The sequence below is a fragment of the Meleagris gallopavo genome, chromosome 6 (genome assembly GCF_000146605.3).
Source record: "Meleagris gallopavo isolate NT-WF06-2002-E0010 breed Aviagen turkey brand Nicholas breeding stock chromosome 6, Turkey_5.1, whole genome shotgun sequence".
In the NCBI taxonomy this organism is placed as follows: Eukaryota; Metazoa; Chordata; class Aves; order Galliformes; family Phasianidae; genus Meleagris; species Meleagris gallopavo.
The window spans coordinates 20,767,416-20,788,138 of NC_015016.2; the positions used below are offsets into that span (position 1 = coordinate 20,767,416).

Genomic DNA, 20,723 nt, shown 5'->3' on the forward strand with positions numbered 1-20,723 from the left:
GTAGCGCTGCCGCGGGGTCTGCGGGGCGCCTCGGGGCCGCCATGCAGAAGATCAAGTCGCTGATGACCCGGCAGGTGAGCGGTGCGGGGCCGGGCGCGGCGGAGAGCCGCGTTGGTACGGCTGTCCCTTTCTCGAAGCGTGATTTTGGGGGCGCCGGGCCGCGGCGCTGCGACGTGGCTTTGTCTGTCAGTCGGCGTGTCCGGTGGGAAGGGAGGCGAGGGTTTGGAGCTGCTGGGAGAGCTGTGCGGCGGCACGGGGCGGCTACGCTGTCCGTCGTGCTCCTGTCAGACCGCCTGGTGCGTAGCCGTGCGTCCGCTTTGCTCTGGGCCTGGGGGCTCCGCCTGAGCTCGCTCTGGGCCCTTTGGCTGCCGAGGGAACTCACCATGACGCTGCTCCGGGAGTGATGCGCTCACTTCAGCCTTCCCTGGCAGATCTCTGCCCTGAGGGCTTAGTTTGGTTTTGGTTTGGTTGGTTTGTTTTCATTCGGGAGCCATTTAGAGCCCTTTTCTATGTCCAGGTCCTGTCTGCATTCTGTAGTGCTGTGTCCATGGGAGCACTTGTGGGAAGGCTGCCCAACATGGGAATGTTGTGGGCTGAAAATGGTACAGTTTCGGCAATTCTCAGCCTTTGGGAAAGGGTTGAATCCTGTGCAGCATTCAGTGAGGGCAGGTGGAGATGATCTGCCTTTACTGCCTATTTTGGGGGTGTTTGTGGGAGGTTTTGGGTGAAGTATGAGAAGCTGCAACAGATGCTTTGTGCTGCCTGCTACCTGCCTTGAGCTCCAGCTCCGTGGTGATCAGCTGCCCTTGCTGGTGGTAACCGGTGGTAACGGTTGGGAGGATGTTGTCAAATGAAGCCCAAGAAAATCTGAAACTCAAAACCAGAATGAGGAGGTTTTGCATACTAGTGGGATGAAACTGTGAAATGTGGTAGCTACCACTAGTGATGGACTTGTAAAGTACACTGTCAGTTTTGGAGAATAAATAAAGACTTTTCTCACTGTAAGCTCGTGTATTGATGTCACAGATCCTTTGCCTTCAGAGAAAGCATTGGTACCCCGGGTGTGAAAGGGACTTATGAGCAATATGCTTAGTATCATAGGGGGAGGATATAGGGAAGCCTGCCTGAATCTCAGGGCTCACGTGAACTGCCTGGGGTCTCAAAGGAAGGCTAGAGTCAGAAACATTTCTGGAACTTGAATGTTCAATTTCACTTCTGCCTCGAAAGCTTGCAAAAAGTATGCTAAGAAACTTACTCCGTGTTATTGCCTCATAAAGTTGTAAATGTATTGGATGTTCAGCAAAGACATACTTGGCTGGATACAGATGCTTCCTGTAGCTTCTGTCTACTAGTGCGTATTCTGTCCATGTGATTATGTGGTTTTGAAAGAGTAATAATTTAAAAGAGTTAATGTGGATTATGCATCTTTTTCAGTTTAGTTATACGTATATAAAATGTGTCCTATTAGTTTTACATGGTAAATTGAGAAATATACCATCATACAAAAATAATATAATTATGCCACAGAGTAGGTAGCACTTACCTTGAATTTGATTATTTGATTCCATTAAATCATTAAGCTAGGGAAACAAATTACATTATAGTTTTTGAACGTTTGCATTTTTTAAACATCTGGAAGTTGATAGGAGTAAGTGGACTTAGCTACGTGGATGTTACTGAACAGAATTGTTGCAACATAAAACTGGAAATGCTTAGTTGTTTGAGGAACGTAATTTATACACCAGTGATCTCATTTGAGTTTTTATAGAATAAGCCTTTTGCAATTTATTAAAGGACTTCTAGGTTTATAATCATCATCATACGGCGAGAGTTGTGCAGATTGATTGCAAGATACGTAATCAACATTAACGGACAATTAAAATTCTTTTAAAGGGTCTGAGAAGTCCACAGGAGAGTGTTCATGACCTAAGTCCTATTGAAAACCTCCGGTTTCCTACTAAGGTATGATCCCATCCGCTTCAGTTTTCATTTTTCGTTTTATAATTGTAATAATTTCGTTATATAATTTAAATTATACGTGTGTTTTTTTGTTTTTTTTTTTGTCCCAGCATCTGCTTTGCTGCTGTCCTTTTTGACGCTTTTTTTCATTCTGAATATCTTTTGAAATATTTTTATGAAAGAATTGAATTGCAAAGTAAAGCAGTGCACCAAATCAAAATGGAGATGTTGTAAAATTTCTTTCTTGGTACTTCGGAGTTGTCCCTCATATAGTTCTAATCTTCATTTTCAGTCTCTTCATGGGTTTGCTGCCATTAAGTTTGTTTCAGAATTTTGTGATTTTCATCTTCAGTATACATCATTAACTTTATATTCTACTGTATTTGTTATAACTTTATAATAATAATGACTTTGTTTTCATTTGTCTCGCTGCTTGAAAGATATCAGCTCTCTGTTATCCCACATCATACTGAACAATCTGTGCGTGGGGGGGCAGTTGCTATAATTTTTGGCCACTCCTTATACCTTATTGGTCTGACCAGATGATTCACAAAACTTGCTGTGGATGATGCTTATTGTTTTCCCCTAATATGGACTTTGCCTTTAACCACAGAGTTATTTAAGTTACTCAGTTGATGTCTTATTTTAGCATTAAAATCCTATATTTCTGTTTCTGTGTAGGTACTTTGTAATATGATGCTTGTGCTGAGGCAGACCAGAAAATCAATGTTATTCTATGTTTAAAAAATCTAATAACTATCTCTAAATTGGTACATAATATTCTATTAAACAGTGGTCAATGTATTGATTTCAAAGACTCGAGGTATTCAATTGCATTGATGCTGAAAGAACTGCCTCATCTCTGTGGCTCAGATTTCAAAATTCCAGATTCCTACCAGCTACTGAGCATTGAATTTCAGACTGTCTTTCTAGCCAAGTTGACTCTGCAGGTAAAAATAGATGTAGGGTATCTTGGCTGGGTTTCTGTTCTATTACGGTTCGATGTTTTGTGTCTGGTAAGCCTACACTTTGTGTTCTTAGCAATGGGAAAACACATCTCAATAATTTGCAAGTTTTTTCATTAATTTCTGTCAGATTTCTGACAGTTGTATACCATCAACCCTTTGTAACGTGACAACACTATCTTCAGCTGTTTTGCAAATACAATCTCATGAAAATTAGGGATTTTGTGCCTAAAAAGACAAGATTGCAGCAACATTAGAACTTGGAAATTTTTAAAAGTTGTTATCTTGTGTGCTGTAGATAAAACTTTTATATTTTTAGTCTTCTATTGTTTTTTTTGTCTTTTTCCTTCCTAAATGTTTTAGGTGAGAAGTAACTACTATACTCAAAATTTTTTCTGAATATTCAGATTCTGACTATTCTGAGAGATTTAAGTTAACTTTCTCTTTCTCAAAAAGCTGTATTCAGTGGAACACCTTTGCAGATCGCTGTTTATTTGATAAAAAGAAAAGATGGGGTCAGCTGAATGTTGAGTAAAAATACTGAGTTTTGATCAGTTTAACTCCTGGTTTTGGTCCCAAGCTGTTTGTCAGCTTCAGTTCCAGGCCTTGCCTTTTGGGAGGAAGGATCTATATTGGCATGTCTCCTTCACTTTGCTACAACCTTCATTGTATGATTTTACTTTTCAAATGATAAGACATCAGACGAGACACTGTAAGATATCTTCTACACTGTGGACGTAGATACCTGTTCTTGAAAGCAGGAATTTGTGGTTTGTTTGTGTTTGCTGTGTGCATAACAATACATCCAGGAGATTAGGCTTCAGTACTGCGCGGAATTTGAAAGTCATTGAGCCCTTGGATGTAGGTATTTCTTCTGAACTGAACTTGTGTTTGATGCCATAGCAACATACTGATGTCACAAATCAGAATTACATAATAACTACAGGGTAAAGCAGCTTTGCTGGATGTAAGCTAATCCCTCTCAGTAACTCTTTTATAGCAGTCAACAAGTTTGGTAAAGGGAATTGAAAGATAAAGACAAAAATAAATTCAAAATAAAAAAAGCACAGATACAACTCATATGAAGGTTAAATGGAAAATACAGAGCACAGGCAAAGGGATACACTGATGTTGCATTCCCTCAGGAGAAAGCCAGCAAAATTCTTTTTGGTCTTAATATATGAAAGCTGCTTCCTAATAAGCATATGAAAGTGGTGAGGGTAATCCTCTATTTTGTGGGTTGTGTGTGGTGGGGTTTTTTCCTTTTTTTTCTCCCTTCTTTTCCTAACCAATGAAATGGTTTGCTACCTGGACCTTTTATTGAATACCCTGAGTGTATGAGATCACATTAACCACTACTCCCAATGGCTTCTGCAACTATGCGGAAAGAATTTTGTTCTGCTTGCATCATATGAAGATGAATCACCAGCTGACTTGTTCAGGTTTCTCTTGTCAAACAGAATCATGCTGCCAACTTGTCACACAGAGCAGTGCATGTAAAATAGTTTAAGTCACTGATATGATCTGTAGATCAGGAAAATATGAGCTGAAAAGCAAATTTTCTCTAAGAGAGAAGAGGTATATCATATATTTTTTTTTTGGTTGAGGTACCGTATGTCTTCCATGCCCTGATTGCTCAGGGGAACTGTGGTTATTCTTCTGTTTGCTGAAAATGGTGTGTGTTAAGAATGATACAGAACTGCACTACTGACCTTTGAACCCCTCTGCTGTTCTCATTTTGTTATTCTCCAAGCTGCTAACAGGTTTATTTAGTAGATTCTGTTACAGGGTGTTGAGAGTTATTTAGTACATTTGAATTCAAGTGTATTAATAACAAGGTGACTTTGAATTCCATAATTTCTATATTGAAAATAATCAGCTCATATGCGGTATGTAAAAAGTAGTTGACTTTGTCTTACGGTTGTAAATAACACTTGAAGTTTATTTTTAATGCTTTTCCTATAGTGATATGGCTATAATCCCTGTTGTGGGCTTCTGTTTATATGTATAAAAATAACTTTTACATATTGCCTATTTTGATGGATGCTGGCCAACTGTTGAGCTCATGCTGGAGTTTGGGAAGAGCTTTTCTCTTAATGCAGGTGTTATCTGAGTTCAGAACGGAGGGATATAAATTGACAGCACATTCAGTGTTCTTTTGCTCATGAGGAGAGTAGGGAGGCTGTGTCCAAATGAGTACCGAGCAGATTTGGTCCCTGGCTCTCTTGGTACGGATGCGTCAGCTATCACTCACCTTCAGCTTCTAATTAGGTTAGAAGCTTTTTAGATTTTTTTTCTTTGTCTAAATGGTATCTATTAACACTCCTGATCACAAACTTTTCTCAATGGCTGCTTCCCAAATCTTTCGGTTGATTGTGACAAGAATGCAGACGGCGTTTGCTTCAACTCTGTACCGGTGAGGCTTTGTTAGCAATGTTTTTCATGTTGCAGGCAGTGTAGAACAAAAGAGTGGGAGTGTGACACAGGGAAATAGCTAGGCAAGTGATCTGAAACTTCCTGAACTGCCATTCAGATGAGTCTGCCACGGAATGACTCTTCTGAAATACAGGTCAGGTAATTGCTGTGGGCTCCTAGAACCATGAACTTCTGTTTCCATAGACCAAGAAGGCAAAACACTGTGGGAAGTTTGTGGACGTAAACATTTTTTTTGAAGAAGCAAGGTGCCAGACAGACAGTTCTTTGTTTCCACACCCACACCCTGCCCAGAAACTATCTTTCCCTGTTCTGTATAGGTGGCACTGTGTGAGCCAGCAGGCAGTACTTATGTCCTCCAGAGAAGTGTGTTTGACAGGTTAAGCTGTCATTCTCTGAAAGCGTGGTCCAAAGTACTGGCCAAAAAAAAAAGAAAATAATAAATCCTATTTGCACATCACCACAAGTGGTGGGTGTTTTGAGTAGGTAAGGTGTATCCCTGAGCAGAACTTCAGAAAAATGAGTAGCCCTTGTAATAGCATCTTAGCTGGCTGTTTGGAGAGCTGCCACTGCTGGATGTGTGGATGTGTGCATTAATCTGGCCAGCTGGACTGTAGTGCTTGCGTCCACTGTGCTGATGAGCTGCTCTTTCTGATCTCCAGTGTATCTGATTCAGTTCAGCAGTGGTGAAATTCTCTGCGGATAATCATCACAGGGTTTCTTCCATCCCAATTATATGTATCTGTGTATGTATGTATATATATACATACAATACACATTTGTATATTTTTCTATTCAGATAACTTCTTGGAACTTCTAAATGCACATCAAACTTAAAGAATTCTGTACTGTTGATTTTTTTTTTTAAATTATTTTTAGAAGGCAGATATTTCAATAGCAATAATTAAAAAAAAATGTTTTGAGGTAGAAAACTGCCTTGAGGGATTTAACTGAGCTTTTCTCTGTGCCTCTGCACAGTGTGCAAATACTCGTTCCACAGTGCAAAATCTGTCCTTCCCTGAGGCCCCCTGAAACTGTGGGCTTCATATGTAGATTGGAAACTTTTTTGTGTATCTGGTTGAAGGGATAAGGAGAAATGGATATCACCAAACAAACTAGCCAAGGGTGTTTGCTTCCTTCAGTGGCGAGAGAAAGGTTTGGCTTTGAGCCTTCAGTTGTCTGAAACTAGTGGAGCATGATGGCTGGAAGCAGCAATTTATCACAGCCTAATGTCTGCTGGCAAATATTGTAATGGATATGGGAGCTTAAGCTTATCCTGGGGAGTAGTTTTCTGTACTGTTCCTCTAGAAAGAGTGAATAAGATAAAGAAAAAATCTGTCTATTTAACAGATGTTTTCCTAGTTAGTGTTTTGGGAAAAAAAAGATCTTTCTGAGAAAGGATAAAATGGATTTTTGGTAACTTTTTTAGCCATGTAAACCTTAGTTTTATTTTTGTAATGACAAATGTGGTATTCTGCAATGATGAAAGGGTCGCTGGCTAGGTTTCATTGAAATGTTTGTATTAATAACAGCCTTCCAACTGATTATCAAATCAAATGGCTCTAAATCCAGAAGAACATGCATCCCCAATAGCTTTCTTAATGTATGGAGAGGGCTGTCAGTCACCACTGATCTACCTATGGCGTTGATATACCCTGTCACCAATGTGACAAGGTGACCACGCTCTGGAAATCCAAGTGGTTCTAAACACTTCTTGGATTTTGTTTTTGCTTCCTTTTCCTATTAACAAACCACCGTTCTGAAACTTGCAGCCACTCACCCAGGTGATAAATTAGGTGATTCCGTTTGCAGGGCATTAGTGAACAAATTAAGCCAACCCTGCTGCCCATCTTGGATAAATTTTAATTTCAGTTGTTATAGATAAAACTCAATGTACTGTAAAATGTTAAGGCAGTTTGTAAGGGAGCTATTGGTACAGCATAAAGCTGCCATCTGTTAGGAAGCCCAGAAGGGAAAAAAATATTTTTATTTTTATTGTTTTTTATTTCCCTGTGAGAAGTACTTCAGAGGAGCAGTTGTGATGCTTTAGGAAGCTCTTTGCTACTCACCCCGTGCCTGCCTCTGTTTGTGCAGAAAAGCATCATCTTGCTCTGTGTTTGAAACTGCACTTTTCCTTGTAAAGTGCATGCATTAATGTTAGTGAGTGATGTGCAAAATAAGGATGGTCGTGACTATTCAGTAAATTAATCTCGAGTCTGCTGCCTCTGAATAGTGAAGTCAGCCCTCCAGTACTTGGTGAAAGAAGTACAAGCGCCTTGTCCCACTTTAACAGCTTGTATGTTTGGATCTTAATAGGACGCTTCAGTCTGCTGGATCACTTAATCAGGATTAAATTCCCTTGTCAAGCAATGTGATCAGTATTCTGTCTTGAATTTTATGTTTTTTCCCCTTTTGAGTCTCTCATAAAGGTTTTTCAATCCTTCAGTGGGAACAGGCACTGGAAGAGTACAAGTATTATTTAAAACATCCAGTGCCATAAGATTGTTTGAGTTGGAAGAGACCTTTAATGGCCTAACTCCCCTGCAATGAGCAGGAACACCTACAGCTTGATCAGGTTGCTCAGAGCCCGGTCCAGCCTCACCTTGACTGTCTCAGGGTCAGGTGGGGCATCCACCACCTCTCTGGGCAACCTGTGTCCACCACCCTTATTGTAAAAACTTACGGATGCAGCTGGATTCTTGGGAAAACCTTCCACATGAGATTGTGACAGGAGGGAAGAGAATGCTCATCTTGAACGTTAGCTGTCAAAAAGCCCTTAGTGCATGTCTGTTTCAGCTACCCCACTAGCTAGAAAAATCTGAAATGTATTAAGAAGAAGCCATTGACACAAGCTATTCTTGTACTGAAAGTGTTAGTAACTTTCAAAAAAGTCTTGTTTTGGTAAGTATTGTTCTTTCTAGGATGTGATGTTACATCATGGAAGTCATCTTTTTTTCTTTTATGAAGGAGGAGCTCAGAGAATCATGGGAAGAACCAACTGATCCTCAAGCTCAGCAAGAAATAATTAATAGCATTGAAGAAGTTTATTTTTCCAATGATGCCTTTGATATTGTGAAGTATGAATTAGAGGTGAGTTATTTTTGTAAAAGAAAAAGCAATAATGTAACTAAAAATGAGAGTCAAAAGTCAGCTTCTGTCAGTGATGCACTTCCATGCAAAACTGGTTGGTTTTGGTTTTGTTTCCTCTCCCTGCCCCTGAATCTTCTTGCAGTTGTATGGAGCTTCTAGCATATGATATTAGTATAGAGTTTCTTCTTTTAATGTGATACAATTAATATCAAGCTTGTTGTTCTGACCTTTATGCTACTTTAAGCTACTTTGAAGAAGGCCATATAGTTGGAGGAAAAAACATCTGTTCTATTTTTTTTTTTAAGCAGCCTGAATTAACAGACACAAGTCATTTCAATGACTTGAGGCTTGTGTATGTGTATATATGACTTAAAACAGGGTAATTATGATATTATAGTCTTTAAAACTGATTTCAGTATTCCTAATTTGAATACAAATTAGATTGCAGAAGCAGTAAGAAAGTTTCCTAAATAAAATTGTTTGATTAGTTAATGCTGCATGTGTATTTTGTGTACTTTAATTTCTCACTGAATTTTATTTGTTGTTTGTGCACAGAGGCTTCCTCCTGTACTTAGTCTTCAAGAACTGGAAGAATATAGAGACAAACTAAAACAACAGCAAGCTGCTGTAAGTAAAGCTGTTTTGTGTATTGCCAGGCAGATTTTTACATTGTTTATGACTGCAGCTAGAAGTGTAACTGAATGTGTTTTGATTTCTTAAACCTGCTAGATAATGAGTGGTTGTTTTTTTTTTTTTTTTTTTTGAATTTTGTTATGTTCTTTTATAAGCGAAAATCATACCAGTAGATCATATAGTCATAGGAAATAATGTAAGTAAATCATAGTGATAAGTACTGTAATGAGGATCAAACTGTGTAATGATTTCTTTAGAAATTTTGTTTTCAGGGTGTTCAGTTTTGCAGTATATTGGAAGAAATAGCATAGTATTTAATAGTGTTGTATTGTCTCTTTTTGAGGGATATTTGGCAACATAAAATATTGAAAAACATCTATTTTCTTAGACTTTGTATTCTCATTTTTTATTTGCTTTTTTTTTTTTTTTAATTGCCTGTGAGGGTGTCCAGTGAATGCTATATAAACTTACTATGAAATAATGAATTTATGTGGAAGTAAGAGCTGCAGCTTCTGACAGATACTTGTTATATTTCAGGCTTTTATAATTTTATTTTTACTCTCTATTAATAACTGAGTAATTGCTCTGAAAGATTAATAATATCAAATAGGAAATGAATGTACTAGCTATGGCATTTGGCAAATAAAATAACAGTATTAATCCTGATTTGTGTCTTTAAATGAATGAAATGTACAGAACAAAAATACTGAACCATTAACAACACAGAACAGAAAAATTATTTTATCCTACAACTCTGTACCAGTGTGGCTTTTCCTAGAAAAAAAGGTATGAAATTTTGTGAAGTATTAGAGAGAAGTGGGCCAATGAATATTTCATGATCATCTTCACCAAGAGATGTACTCATTTATTTTAGCTGTTTGGGAGTAAAAGTCTAAGAGGACATCTGCTGGTTGACCTAGTTTTGCAAGGAGATACATTCAAGGCTGAGAGGCAACTGCAAAGGAATATGCTGAATAGTCTCAATACTTGATATCAATGTCTTACCATTCTTCACGTACAGTGAGAAGCAGCTAAGAGTATTTTCAGTGCATGTCTGTGTCTGAGAAGCAAACTGGAACATACATGTAGAAGAGAACTGAGCATAAGTTTGGCTCGTGTGGCTCATATGTGTTTTTCTAGCTTATTAGTTACAGGACTCTGTTGACATATCAAACAGTAACTCTGCTTTTGAAAAATAATAAACTCTGTCTTTTTCATTTCAGTGGCTGAATCTGTAGCTGGCATAGGAATTTACTACAGTGATTTAGATTCAAACTTCTACGTTTCTATAACACAAAATATTACTGTTACTTTCTGCTTTAGCACTGTTTATCTTGGTCATGCCTTTGTTTTAGGGGTCACTATAGACTCCAGACTTTCTACTGGAAAGAATTTTCCATTCCTCTGAGAAGATACCAAGCCACTCGATTCTTCTGTAATGTGTGTGTTGTGACAGCTTTTATTTGAGCAGCTTTTATTTGGGTACAGATAATTTGAATTAGAAGGCTTTTTTTCTGCTGTGTATCTGTTTGACTTCATTTTAATTAAGTCTGATATCCATTTAACTTTTTTTTAAATTTAGGAGACAAAATATTTAAGCCTGATGAAATCTTTTCTTGCAGTCCTACCCCACAAGGAGCAGTTCTTTTGCTGTTCTGCAAAACAAAGCTATATTTCTTTTATTGAGCAACTGAGTTGAAAACCCTTTGCTGATCCTGACCATATTTTAATGTGGAAGAGGGAAAGCATCCTCTTGTCCAGATTGCCAGCTGATGGTATCAGTGTTCTTTGAAAACCCTTTGTATGCAGGTGTTCTTCCAAAGGATGGGAACTGACATGGTGGAGCCACTCTAAGTTTGTTACAGAAATACTATACTGTGAAGATCCCAATCTCACACTGTGCTGGTATAACCAATTTATAATCTCTGCTGCATATGTTTATATTCAAAACCGAAGAACCTCCTATTCTCTTTTTCCCACAAGTTCATTGGGGCTGATAATCAGAGTTGGTTTTATTTTATTTTTGTTTCTGGAAGTATTGGTCCCGGGGAAGAATTAGAGCAATACAGATAATTTATTTTTGTGTTTGAAGCTGTTTAATAATACTATATCTGCCAGAAACAAAAGCATGTTTGTGGCTTTCTTAGATCTCTGTAGTAGAAGTTTAATTTATTTTTTGCTCTAAAAATAGCATAAACAGAATGGAAGCAGCTGTAGTGTTCCATATAATTTCTCTTTTTTATTTTAGCATGTTAAGAAGCAGAGACCATTTGTTCCTATTACTTTACTGTGGCTACTTTATTGAGATTGTTGTTTATCACAGGTAATATTCTTGTTTTTAAGGTATCTAAGAAAGTTGCAGACTTGATTCTTGAAAAACAACCCGCATACGTTCAGGTAAGGCAACAGCCACTTTTTAACAGTAAACCACACAATTTAGTTACTGTTAGAATACTGCCCTTGTTTCTGTGCAGCTTAAATATAGTACTGGCTTAGAAGAGACTGGGTTAGCTAGTGAAGGGATCAGCCTGGTTGCCTCTTCTGCAGTAGCTGGAGGAAAAATAAGAAAAATTGCAAGGGTAGTATTATTTCACCTTTAGATAAAAAGGTGTGGTGGGATTTTATTGCAGAAAAAAGCTGGGTAGTGCTTTAATGACTGAGTGCTCAGAAAGTAGCGTGGATTTGAGCAGAAAAAGATCATTTTGATTTTAAACTTTGCTGGTAAACTTTGTTGCACACTTTTGGAATCGATAATGTTGTTGAGCCATTGCTATTACTCCTGTAGTTAGCAGCTACTTTTTGACATCTCCTAAGCATAGCAGCAGTGTGGAGGTTCTTGCATTTCACTGTATAATGTTTAAATTCTTATATCAACAACATCTGAGTGAGATGCACAAAGGGATGATTATAAATCCATTGTGCCAATAAAAGTCTTTTAAAAACATTTCTCAAATATTTACCTGATCAAGTCAATATTTACCTGATTAATAATCCTGTGTTATGTGTGGTCACAGGTTTCCACAGAGTTATTCTTGTCAGTAGACTTACCAGAGATTTCTGGTGGGCACTATGAGGTTCTCCCTCACCTTCCTGCTGATTCATAAAGCGGTGCTGCGGGTACTTGGTAATGGCAACACCAATTCCCACTCAAGTGACAGTAATGAGTTCTTAGATAGAGCAAAGGTGTAATTATCAGTCCTGTGGACGTGTTGATTCGACTGTGCAAAGGAAAGTGAGGGGAAGTCATGGTTTGCACCCCTCTTTCCATAGATGTCCTGATCTAGCAGCCACATCTGTGGAGTGTGAGGCGTGGCACAGGCACAAGGCATAATAGTTTAGTTGCTGTCTTGAAAGGAGAGGCTTGCTTTAGGGAAACAGCAGTGTCTCTGAGATAAGGGAAAAAGATGTTGAGCCCTTGCTGCTCAACTGAAGGCTCCTTTTCCATGGACCATTAGGCTGCATTGTTTCCTTGTACCTCTCTAACTATGTTCAGATGAAAAATATTACAGAACCTTGTAGAAGGGAAGACTGGACTTCTGGCATCTTAATGCAAATGAATTCATGTGCTTATCTCCCTGATCACTTTGGTGTGGTGCATTCTATTCATTTTATATAAAGTTTCTTATGCTGAATGTAAAGTATATAAATGTAGAAGTTCTCACTGCAGTGAAAGTATATTTCAAGTATATTTCTTCAAAGAATTGCATTTTAAAAGAATTTGTTCTAATGTTTGTTTGTTTAATATTACATTCTAGCTCTGAGCACATATAACATGATGAAATAAGTAATATATAAACTAAATCTAAATTGTTATTATTACATCTCAAGATAGAATCATGGCATCAGCAAGATTGGAAAAGACCTCCAAGATCATCCAGTCCAACTGTCCACCTACCACCAATATTTCCCCACTAAACTGTGCTCCTCAGCACAACATCTAAGTGTTTCTTGAATACCTGCAGAGACGGTGACTCCACCACCTCCCTGGGCAGCCCATTCCAGCGCCTCACCATTCTTTTGGAGAAGAAATTTTTCCGGATATCTAACCTGAACATCTCCTGGTGCAGCTTAAGGCCATTCCCTCTAGTTCTGTCAAATGGATAAAGATACTAGTTGCTAATCATTGCTGGTTTGTAGCACAACTTGTATGTTTGTTTCACCTGTTGTCTCTTTGTCTCTTTGTAGGAACTGGAACGTGTTACATCATTGCAGAATGGCCTTCAGTTAGCAGCTGTTATTTGTGCAGATGGAAGAAGGTATCTTGCTTAATAGCAGAAACTGAGAGGGGAAAAAGGGATTTAAGAAGACATTTATAAATCCAGGAGGTTGCTTACTATTATTATTTGTAGTGTGTGTGCTGGATGGAATTGGCAATAGTAGTTCAAAATACTAAAACAAATACCAGTTGCTTTCTGTCTTGCATCTTTTGCTGTAAGGGGCGTTGTGTTTAAGCAGATATCTTTAGAGATGCACCACTGATTCACACACAAATTCTGCTGAAGAGATAAGGTATCTTCTTACTAGTCTGTTGGTATTATCTCAATTTCAGCGTTTCCCTACCGTACGGTCTGTTACTTTGTACATATTTTGTAGCTCTGACGGTGATATACGTGGGAGCATTTATTTAAAAGAAGCCTTACTTTATGCATCATTGAAGTTTGTCGTTTCATTGTTAATTTACGCAGGCACCTGAATATTGCAAAGGAAGGCTTCACACAAACCAGTTTGGGACTTCTTGCAAACCAGAGGAAAAGGCAGTTGCTTATTGGACTACTGAAGTCTCTGAGGACAATAAAAACACTGGTATGTGCAGGGTTTTTTTTCCCAATTAATAGCAGAACATTTTTTGTACATTCCTTTGTAGTTATCAGTTGTTTTCTTTTTCTTTTCAGCAAAGAACTGATGTGCGTTTAAGTGAGATGCTGGAGGTAAGTCTCTGCCAGACTTCTGTATCTTGAAGCTATTCTAAATCATCTTCTCTTAGTCTTCTTAATTTTATCCCTTCTTCCTTCATCTTATGAACAGGATATGATGGGTCTTTGTGGTGGAATAGTGTATTTCTTTTTATTTAGTGGCTTAATGTTTTAATAGTGAGTTATATAAAACGTTTAGTCCATAGGCTGTGGCACTGAAGATTCTACTGATAAAATGTACGTATGCTACCCAAAATGTAGGAGATAATGTGCAGGGTGAAAGTAAGATCTTGTCGTTAGGTTTTTAAGTTGTATGAAAGCTTGACAAGTTTATTGATGGCTATATTTTAATAATGTAATGTAAGAATTTTGACTTGTAGATGGCTGAATATTTATAACTGATGTCAGATCAGATGGAACATCATTGTGATAATCCCTAGTTACTCAATTTAGAGATGTAATCTTACTAGTTTTTAGTCTTTAGATTCTTAAATCCCATCTTGGGTAACATACGTAGTCTCTCACTTTGTTACTCTTTACCAAGCAAGATATATTAATTCTTAGCATTCCTTTTTTTTTTTTTAATAGAAAAACTTGATCTACATTGTAATGCTGCTGCTAAAGTAGTGTCATTTCAGAAATTCCTTTATGGTAATAGCTGAATATAAATTGCCCTTGTGCTTTTGATCTTCAATCACTGAATCTGAAAATTCAGTAACAGCTTTGCATTTGAACTCTCTGAAGCACATGATATAATGGATATAATTGGGAAAAAAACAGGAAAGCTCTTAGAAATTGAAGGGGATTTTACTTCCTCCAAGATTCTAATAAAATACAAAACCAGTATTTACGGCCAAGACACTGTTGGCAAGAACTTGTGGTTGTACATTCTTGTGCGTGTAACTTTGTTTTGTGTTATCATATTCTTCTTGCTTGATTTGATTGGATATTTTTGTTATAAATTAGGGCAACTTTTTTTTTTCCTTCCCCTAAAGTATGCTTTGTTTGTCCTAGATTTTCTGTTTTGAACCAATTGTCTACAATTCATTTTTCATTACTTATTGAATGTATCAGACTAAATAGAAAGTGTTTATTTTGCATAATACTGGAGTGTCTCCCATATGTCTTTGTTGGTTTTGTAGGCTGCAGCCTAATAGTACTTGAATTTACCTCTTCCCCTGCTCATAAATGGATTGTGTTGTATTAACTAAGGTTTGAAAATTAAATGGAAAATTGTTTGTTGTTTTTTATTGAGAGCTTTCTGATACATTTTCTTGAATCTGTAGGTAAAAAGCAAGTCATTTGCATAAGAACACAAGATGTGCAATATTTTTAAATGTTGCTAACACCTGATGTTGCCTGCTTATAATTCTGAATGGCTTGCATATTAATTTCTACAGTAGACCCTCAATCATTTTCTGTAACTTTATACTATACAAATGCAAGAGGTGAAATATTTTGGTCTTTATGTTTATACATGAGCTTTTAAGGATGTTGTGATGTTTGCTTCCAAAGCCAAATTAGCTTTCTGTTCCATTTTATCCCAAGGAAGAGGACTATCCAGGAGCTATTCAACTGTGTTTGGAATGCCAGAAAGCTGCCAGCACTTTCAAACACTACAGTTGTATAAGGTGAGGTGACACTGCTGATCTCACCTTCTGGATAATATTTGTAAATGATACAAGGGAGTGATGATTATTCCTCATTCTCTAAAGCAATTTTGATTTAAACTTAATTTTCTTCTTAGAAAAGTAAAGTTGAAGGATTTATGAAAGTATGAAGACCCTCAGTGGTGTTGTTCCCTTATACCACTACTAACAAATCTCTACTAACACTATATAACCTCTGCTTGGTCTGTGTCATTGTTTTCTAACTGTTGTAGTATGTTGGCAGGTAAAGTTTTGGCTAAGAGTGAGTTATGACTGTGCCACAGTTTGCAGGATAATTCTTCGTAAGGAAGCTTATAATCTGGAATTAATTAACCTTCAGTAAGATGATTTTGGATGGGCAACTTACCGTGAGTCTTGGTGATGAAATTAGCTAATGTACAACTTTGTGCCATTGAGGAGAAATTGCTTTCAGACCTGAAACTAATCAATATGTCTACAATTTCTAATTTAGAAATACTTCCTTTTTGTTTGTAATGAAACAGAAAAAATGATTGGCTGTTCTATAAATGTATGATTTGTTGCAACTTCAGAGTAATTACCCATAATGACTGATTTTAGTTTAGGTCTGCTTTTGAGGTGTGATGGTTTTTGAGGTGTGGTTGTTCAAAGCCAGGCTGAATGGAGCTTTGAGCAACCTGCTCTAGAGGGAGGTGTCCCTGCCTACAGCTCGGGGCTGGGACTAGATGATCTTAAAGGTCCTTACCAACTCAAACCATTCTACGGTTCTAAGAATTTAGAGATGAAAAAATTGTATGAGGTTGGAAATTCTGCCCAGAAATAAGACTCTCCCTGTTCTTTATTTTGAAAAACTCCTTCTTGTTTAGTTCTATAAAACTTGTGGATGTAAGTTGACTATTCAGTCAACATTTGCTAATGTTACTAGACAAAATTTTTATTTAAAAATATAAGTCAAAGTCTTCTGTTTTCTGCTTGTTGATGAGTTTCAATGGGAGTAGACTCCCTTGAAAAACACTTAGAAAGATGGACTGTCAGACAATAGGGCCACTCTATCTATTGCTTTTGTGTCTAAACATTCCATTATATCACAGTAGATGTACTTTCTAGAAATGTGCTGAATCTGATTTGTATGAATGAGGATGCAAAAAACACTTTTAATACAAGTTCTAATTCAGGATTCATTTCATTCACAAAGTCTTTATTATCATAGTAAGGCTTTCATAATAATCATGTAGCCATTGTATCTGAGGTTAATAATTGTGGCTTAAAATATGTAAGCTTTTAGCTGGACTCTGCATTTGTATATTTTCAGTTCAGTACTTGATCAAAGTTAGATTTCTTCTGGAATCTTGGGATTGCACGTCCTTCTCTAAAATTGCCAACATAAATATTCTTGCAAACACTTGTCTCTATTTTTACTTAGTTGAATAAATAAGCTATGAGCATGTGTATTTAAAGTTAGTGCTTTATAGAGCTTGAATGGAAAGACAGCGCTGTTACAGAGTTTGTACTAAGTGGTATTGGTAAGAAATCAAGAAAACCTTGATTGCATTTCATGCATTCCTCCCCATATTTCTTTCCCAAAAGAAAGGAGACATACATCATTCCAAAATGGTTCAGATCTTTGGATGTTTGCTGAGATTTGTGACATTTAGGCTTCTGATGTGCCCAAACGTCCTGCTTTGGCAGGTGATTGCAAATGGAGGCTTACCTCACATTAGGAGTGTGGCATAGTGGAAATAAGGAATGAGTTTTTATGAGGATCTGTGCTGGTATACAGCTGAAATTAGTCAGATGTGGACAACTGCAACAAGTGGGAATTGGTTTCAGGACAGCCCTATAGTGCAGTAGTGGAACAAGTTCTCTGTGTGTGAGCATGTAAGTTGCCTGGTGGAGGTGGAAAATTATAACTACATCAAAGATGCAGACAGATAAGATAAATGTTGGATTAGCAGCAGCATGCTCATGACATTTATTTGAAAGGAATCAGTGTTGTGTTTATGTGATGCCCTCTACTGTTAGGGGCTTTGTGAATTTTTCGTAGGACTCTAAACCAGTACAGCTGCTTAATTTGTTCTGACTACCTCTGCTTTAAACTGCATTTACTACGTCAGCACTTTCTGCGTTTCAGACATGTTAATGTCAGCATGTAAAGCAATTACATTTTTGTACACTGGGAGGGTTTTGTGCTGTACCTAGTTCTAAAGCAGGAGTGTTTCTGTGCAAAAAGCAGGATTCTTACGCTTGTTCTAATTTCTTTTTGCTAGGTAAAAGAACTAGAGTGTAGTAAGCATTCCTGAACTCCAGCAGAATATGATGTGAAATTGTTGTGAAGGCTTTTCTGTTTGGAAACTTGTTGCTTAAGGATAAACAACAAAGAATGATTGGCTGCTTGATTTTTAGTGTTTAATGCTGACCTTTTCTCACATTTTATTTATTTATTTATTCTTATTTAGACCTTTCTTTGGAAGGTATTCTTTCCAGGTTAGTTAACAACTAAAAATGGAGGGATGATGGGCATATCATGTAAGGGGAGAGAACTAGGGAAGGAAGCTAGAATCTTTTGATAGTTAATGTAGGCCTTTAGGAAAAGATACAGAACATAGAAGTAAGTTGCCTTAAGTTAGGTAAGGTGATTATCCCATCAAAGCTCTGTGCTTTCTGTGCTGGAGAGGATATCCTGCCTATTTCTTCTTGAAGCTCCCAAACAAAAACATGTTCACTACTTTTTGTGCCTTATTTTTTTCAGCTGGTGTTCCAAAATTTTAAAAGTGAATTTTTGGAAGGGAACAGTTTTGCCTTCCTTGTCCAAAATGGATTAACTTATGGTAGCTGTTTTTGTTAATCTTTCTATACCACATTCAGCTCAGACAGGTGAACTGATGGTCTTAAAAAGATTTTCTGACAGTTACGTAAGCTTAGGTTCTGACTTTTTCTTTAAATTTAAATAAACATTTTTGCTTTAATGCCTCTATAAAGGATTCCTGACAGTGAGAGAAATTTATTATACCACAGATAGCAAAGACTTGACAGCCTCGATCTTTTTGCTTATCTTCTGTTAGATACCTGAGTGCTGAATTGAAACGTATAGAGCACAAGTTTCTGTGGGTTTGGAAATATCTTTGAATACTTGGATAAATCCAAGCAGACGATCTTTTAACACTGTTGTGTTATAAACCAAGGAAAATGTGCTTCTATAACAGATAATTTTGTTTGAAGTATTAAGAGTACTGCACTGTTGGTATGATCAGTAGTTTGATTTCAAACATTATTTTTTCTTTCATTAATAGTGAGCTGAATTCAAAACTGCAAGATACTTTGGAACAAATAGAGGTAAGAATGAATGTGTTGGTTTAGTACGTATTAGTAGTTAACCTCCAGATATTAACTTATTTAGCATTAGATATTTCTAATGCACTGCCTTTAGCAATTACTGAATGTGCATATTTTTTCAAGTGTGGTGATTGGAATGCTATAGTCATTGCTATTCCCATAGCCTTTTCTGCTGAAATATACATCAATACTTTATAATATGGTATCAAATTTATGAGCCCAGCTTGCTAATTGTGCCAACATTAAGTGGTAAAGCAATCCAATAAAATAGACATGTATATTTGAAGTACTAGAGCAAAGATATGCTCCATGTGTGATAAAGATGCACGGTGGTTTACTGCTGTGAATTTAGTCTTACAAAGTAGTGAAAAGTAACCATGGGCAGCATACCAATAATAGGTTTGGATAAGCTACATGAGAAATGAATTCCACTAGAAACTGCAGAGGTCAGTGAACGGGAAGCTGATGTGTAGGGCTGGTATTAAGCCATAGCAAATATGATTTGAATAGCTGGGAGAGATATGACTAAGATCAGTTGAATGAATAAAAGTATATAGGAAGTAAAGAATCCTGTGGTTTCTCTTTGCAAGAACAAACTACGATGTAATATCCTTAATTGATAAGAACTTTGAAGTCAGAAAATATTAAATCTGTGTAATAGGTTGCAATTTGAGAATAAGAAGTCTATAGTTGTATTGTTTGAGCTGAAATGCTTATAAAATACTTTATTTTTATATTTTCAGTACTAGGTGTTTCTTAGAAGTGGTAGCTGACCAATTTAAAATCTCAGCTCCCCCATATTGGGTTGCTAAACCTTACAAAGTAATGTACTTCTTGCTGTACTTGTTTTTGGAAATGGTGGAGCCATTTGCCTGGCAGAAATTTCAGACTGAAGTGGTGTGTTTGGCAATAGATAACATTTTAGCACCTGAAAATAGTCCAGTCTTGTCTGTTTTACATGCATAGTTATCAGTAGTTAAATACACTTATTTTCCTCATTTGTTGTTTGATATACTCAGCTTGATGTTTAATACATTGTTTTGCCTTCCTTTACATAGGAACAATTGGACGTAGCACTCTCCAAGATATGTAAGAACTTTGATATCAATCATTATACAAAGGTTCAACAGGCTTACAGGCTGCTTGGGAAAACACAGGTTAGTGTTTGTGTTGTGAGTAAGCTGTAAAAACTGGTGGTGGAAGAGTGTGAAGATTTGAGTACTGTGATGGAAATTTCTTCTAATGTTGATCAGTCTTGCTGTATATATTTACAAAGGCTCAGATATATTAATGGAATTGCTAAAGGTACACCAAGCAACACTGTAACACGTAAGATTTGGGACATGATATAACTCTAATAAATCAATATTTCACCTCCTTATGTGATGCTTTATGCATTATTAATTATACCTGGACATGTGAGTGCTATTTTCTTTTAATATACTGAGCTTTGTACAGCCTGCACCTTGTTATGTATGCATTCCTGCTTTATATTGTACTTGAATGTGATGGAAATAAAAATGTGAGATTTTTTTTTTTTTTGGTCAACAAGAAATGAAATAAGGTATGAAAGGAGGAAGCCCTGCAGGCAGTTCTCATCAGTGATCAGTTTTCATAACACAGTGACGTTAAACATGGTGGTGCCAGTGTAGTTTAGAGATTCCCTCAGGAAGCATTAGCTGCTGACAGTCACATCAGAGTGTCTGTCTCCTGCTAAAGTCAGAACAAGAACGCCATTCTGTTATGAGTTGTTGTTTTTTTTTTTTTTT

At 37.1% G+C, this 20,723-nt stretch overlaps 1 protein-coding gene across 1 annotated transcript; it reads left to right on the plus strand.

The window, feature by feature from the left end:
- The first annotated feature begins 6 nt into the window (after positions 1–6).
- On the plus strand, positions 7–20,156 carry LOC100539971 (syndetin-like). Its single transcript, XM_010712684.2, has 11 exons — positions 7–74; positions 1,894–1,962; positions 8,325–8,447; positions 9,003–9,074; positions 11,424–11,477; positions 13,266–13,336; positions 13,766–13,883; positions 13,973–14,008; positions 15,542–15,624; positions 18,912–18,954; positions 20,013–20,156. The coding sequence occupies exons 1-11, from the start codon at positions 42–44 to the stop codon at positions 20,139–20,141; spliced, it is 831 nt and encodes a 276-aa protein (XP_010710986.1). The 5' UTR covers positions 7–41; the 3' UTR covers positions 20,142–20,156.
- Positions 20,157–20,723: the final 567 nt, after the last annotated feature.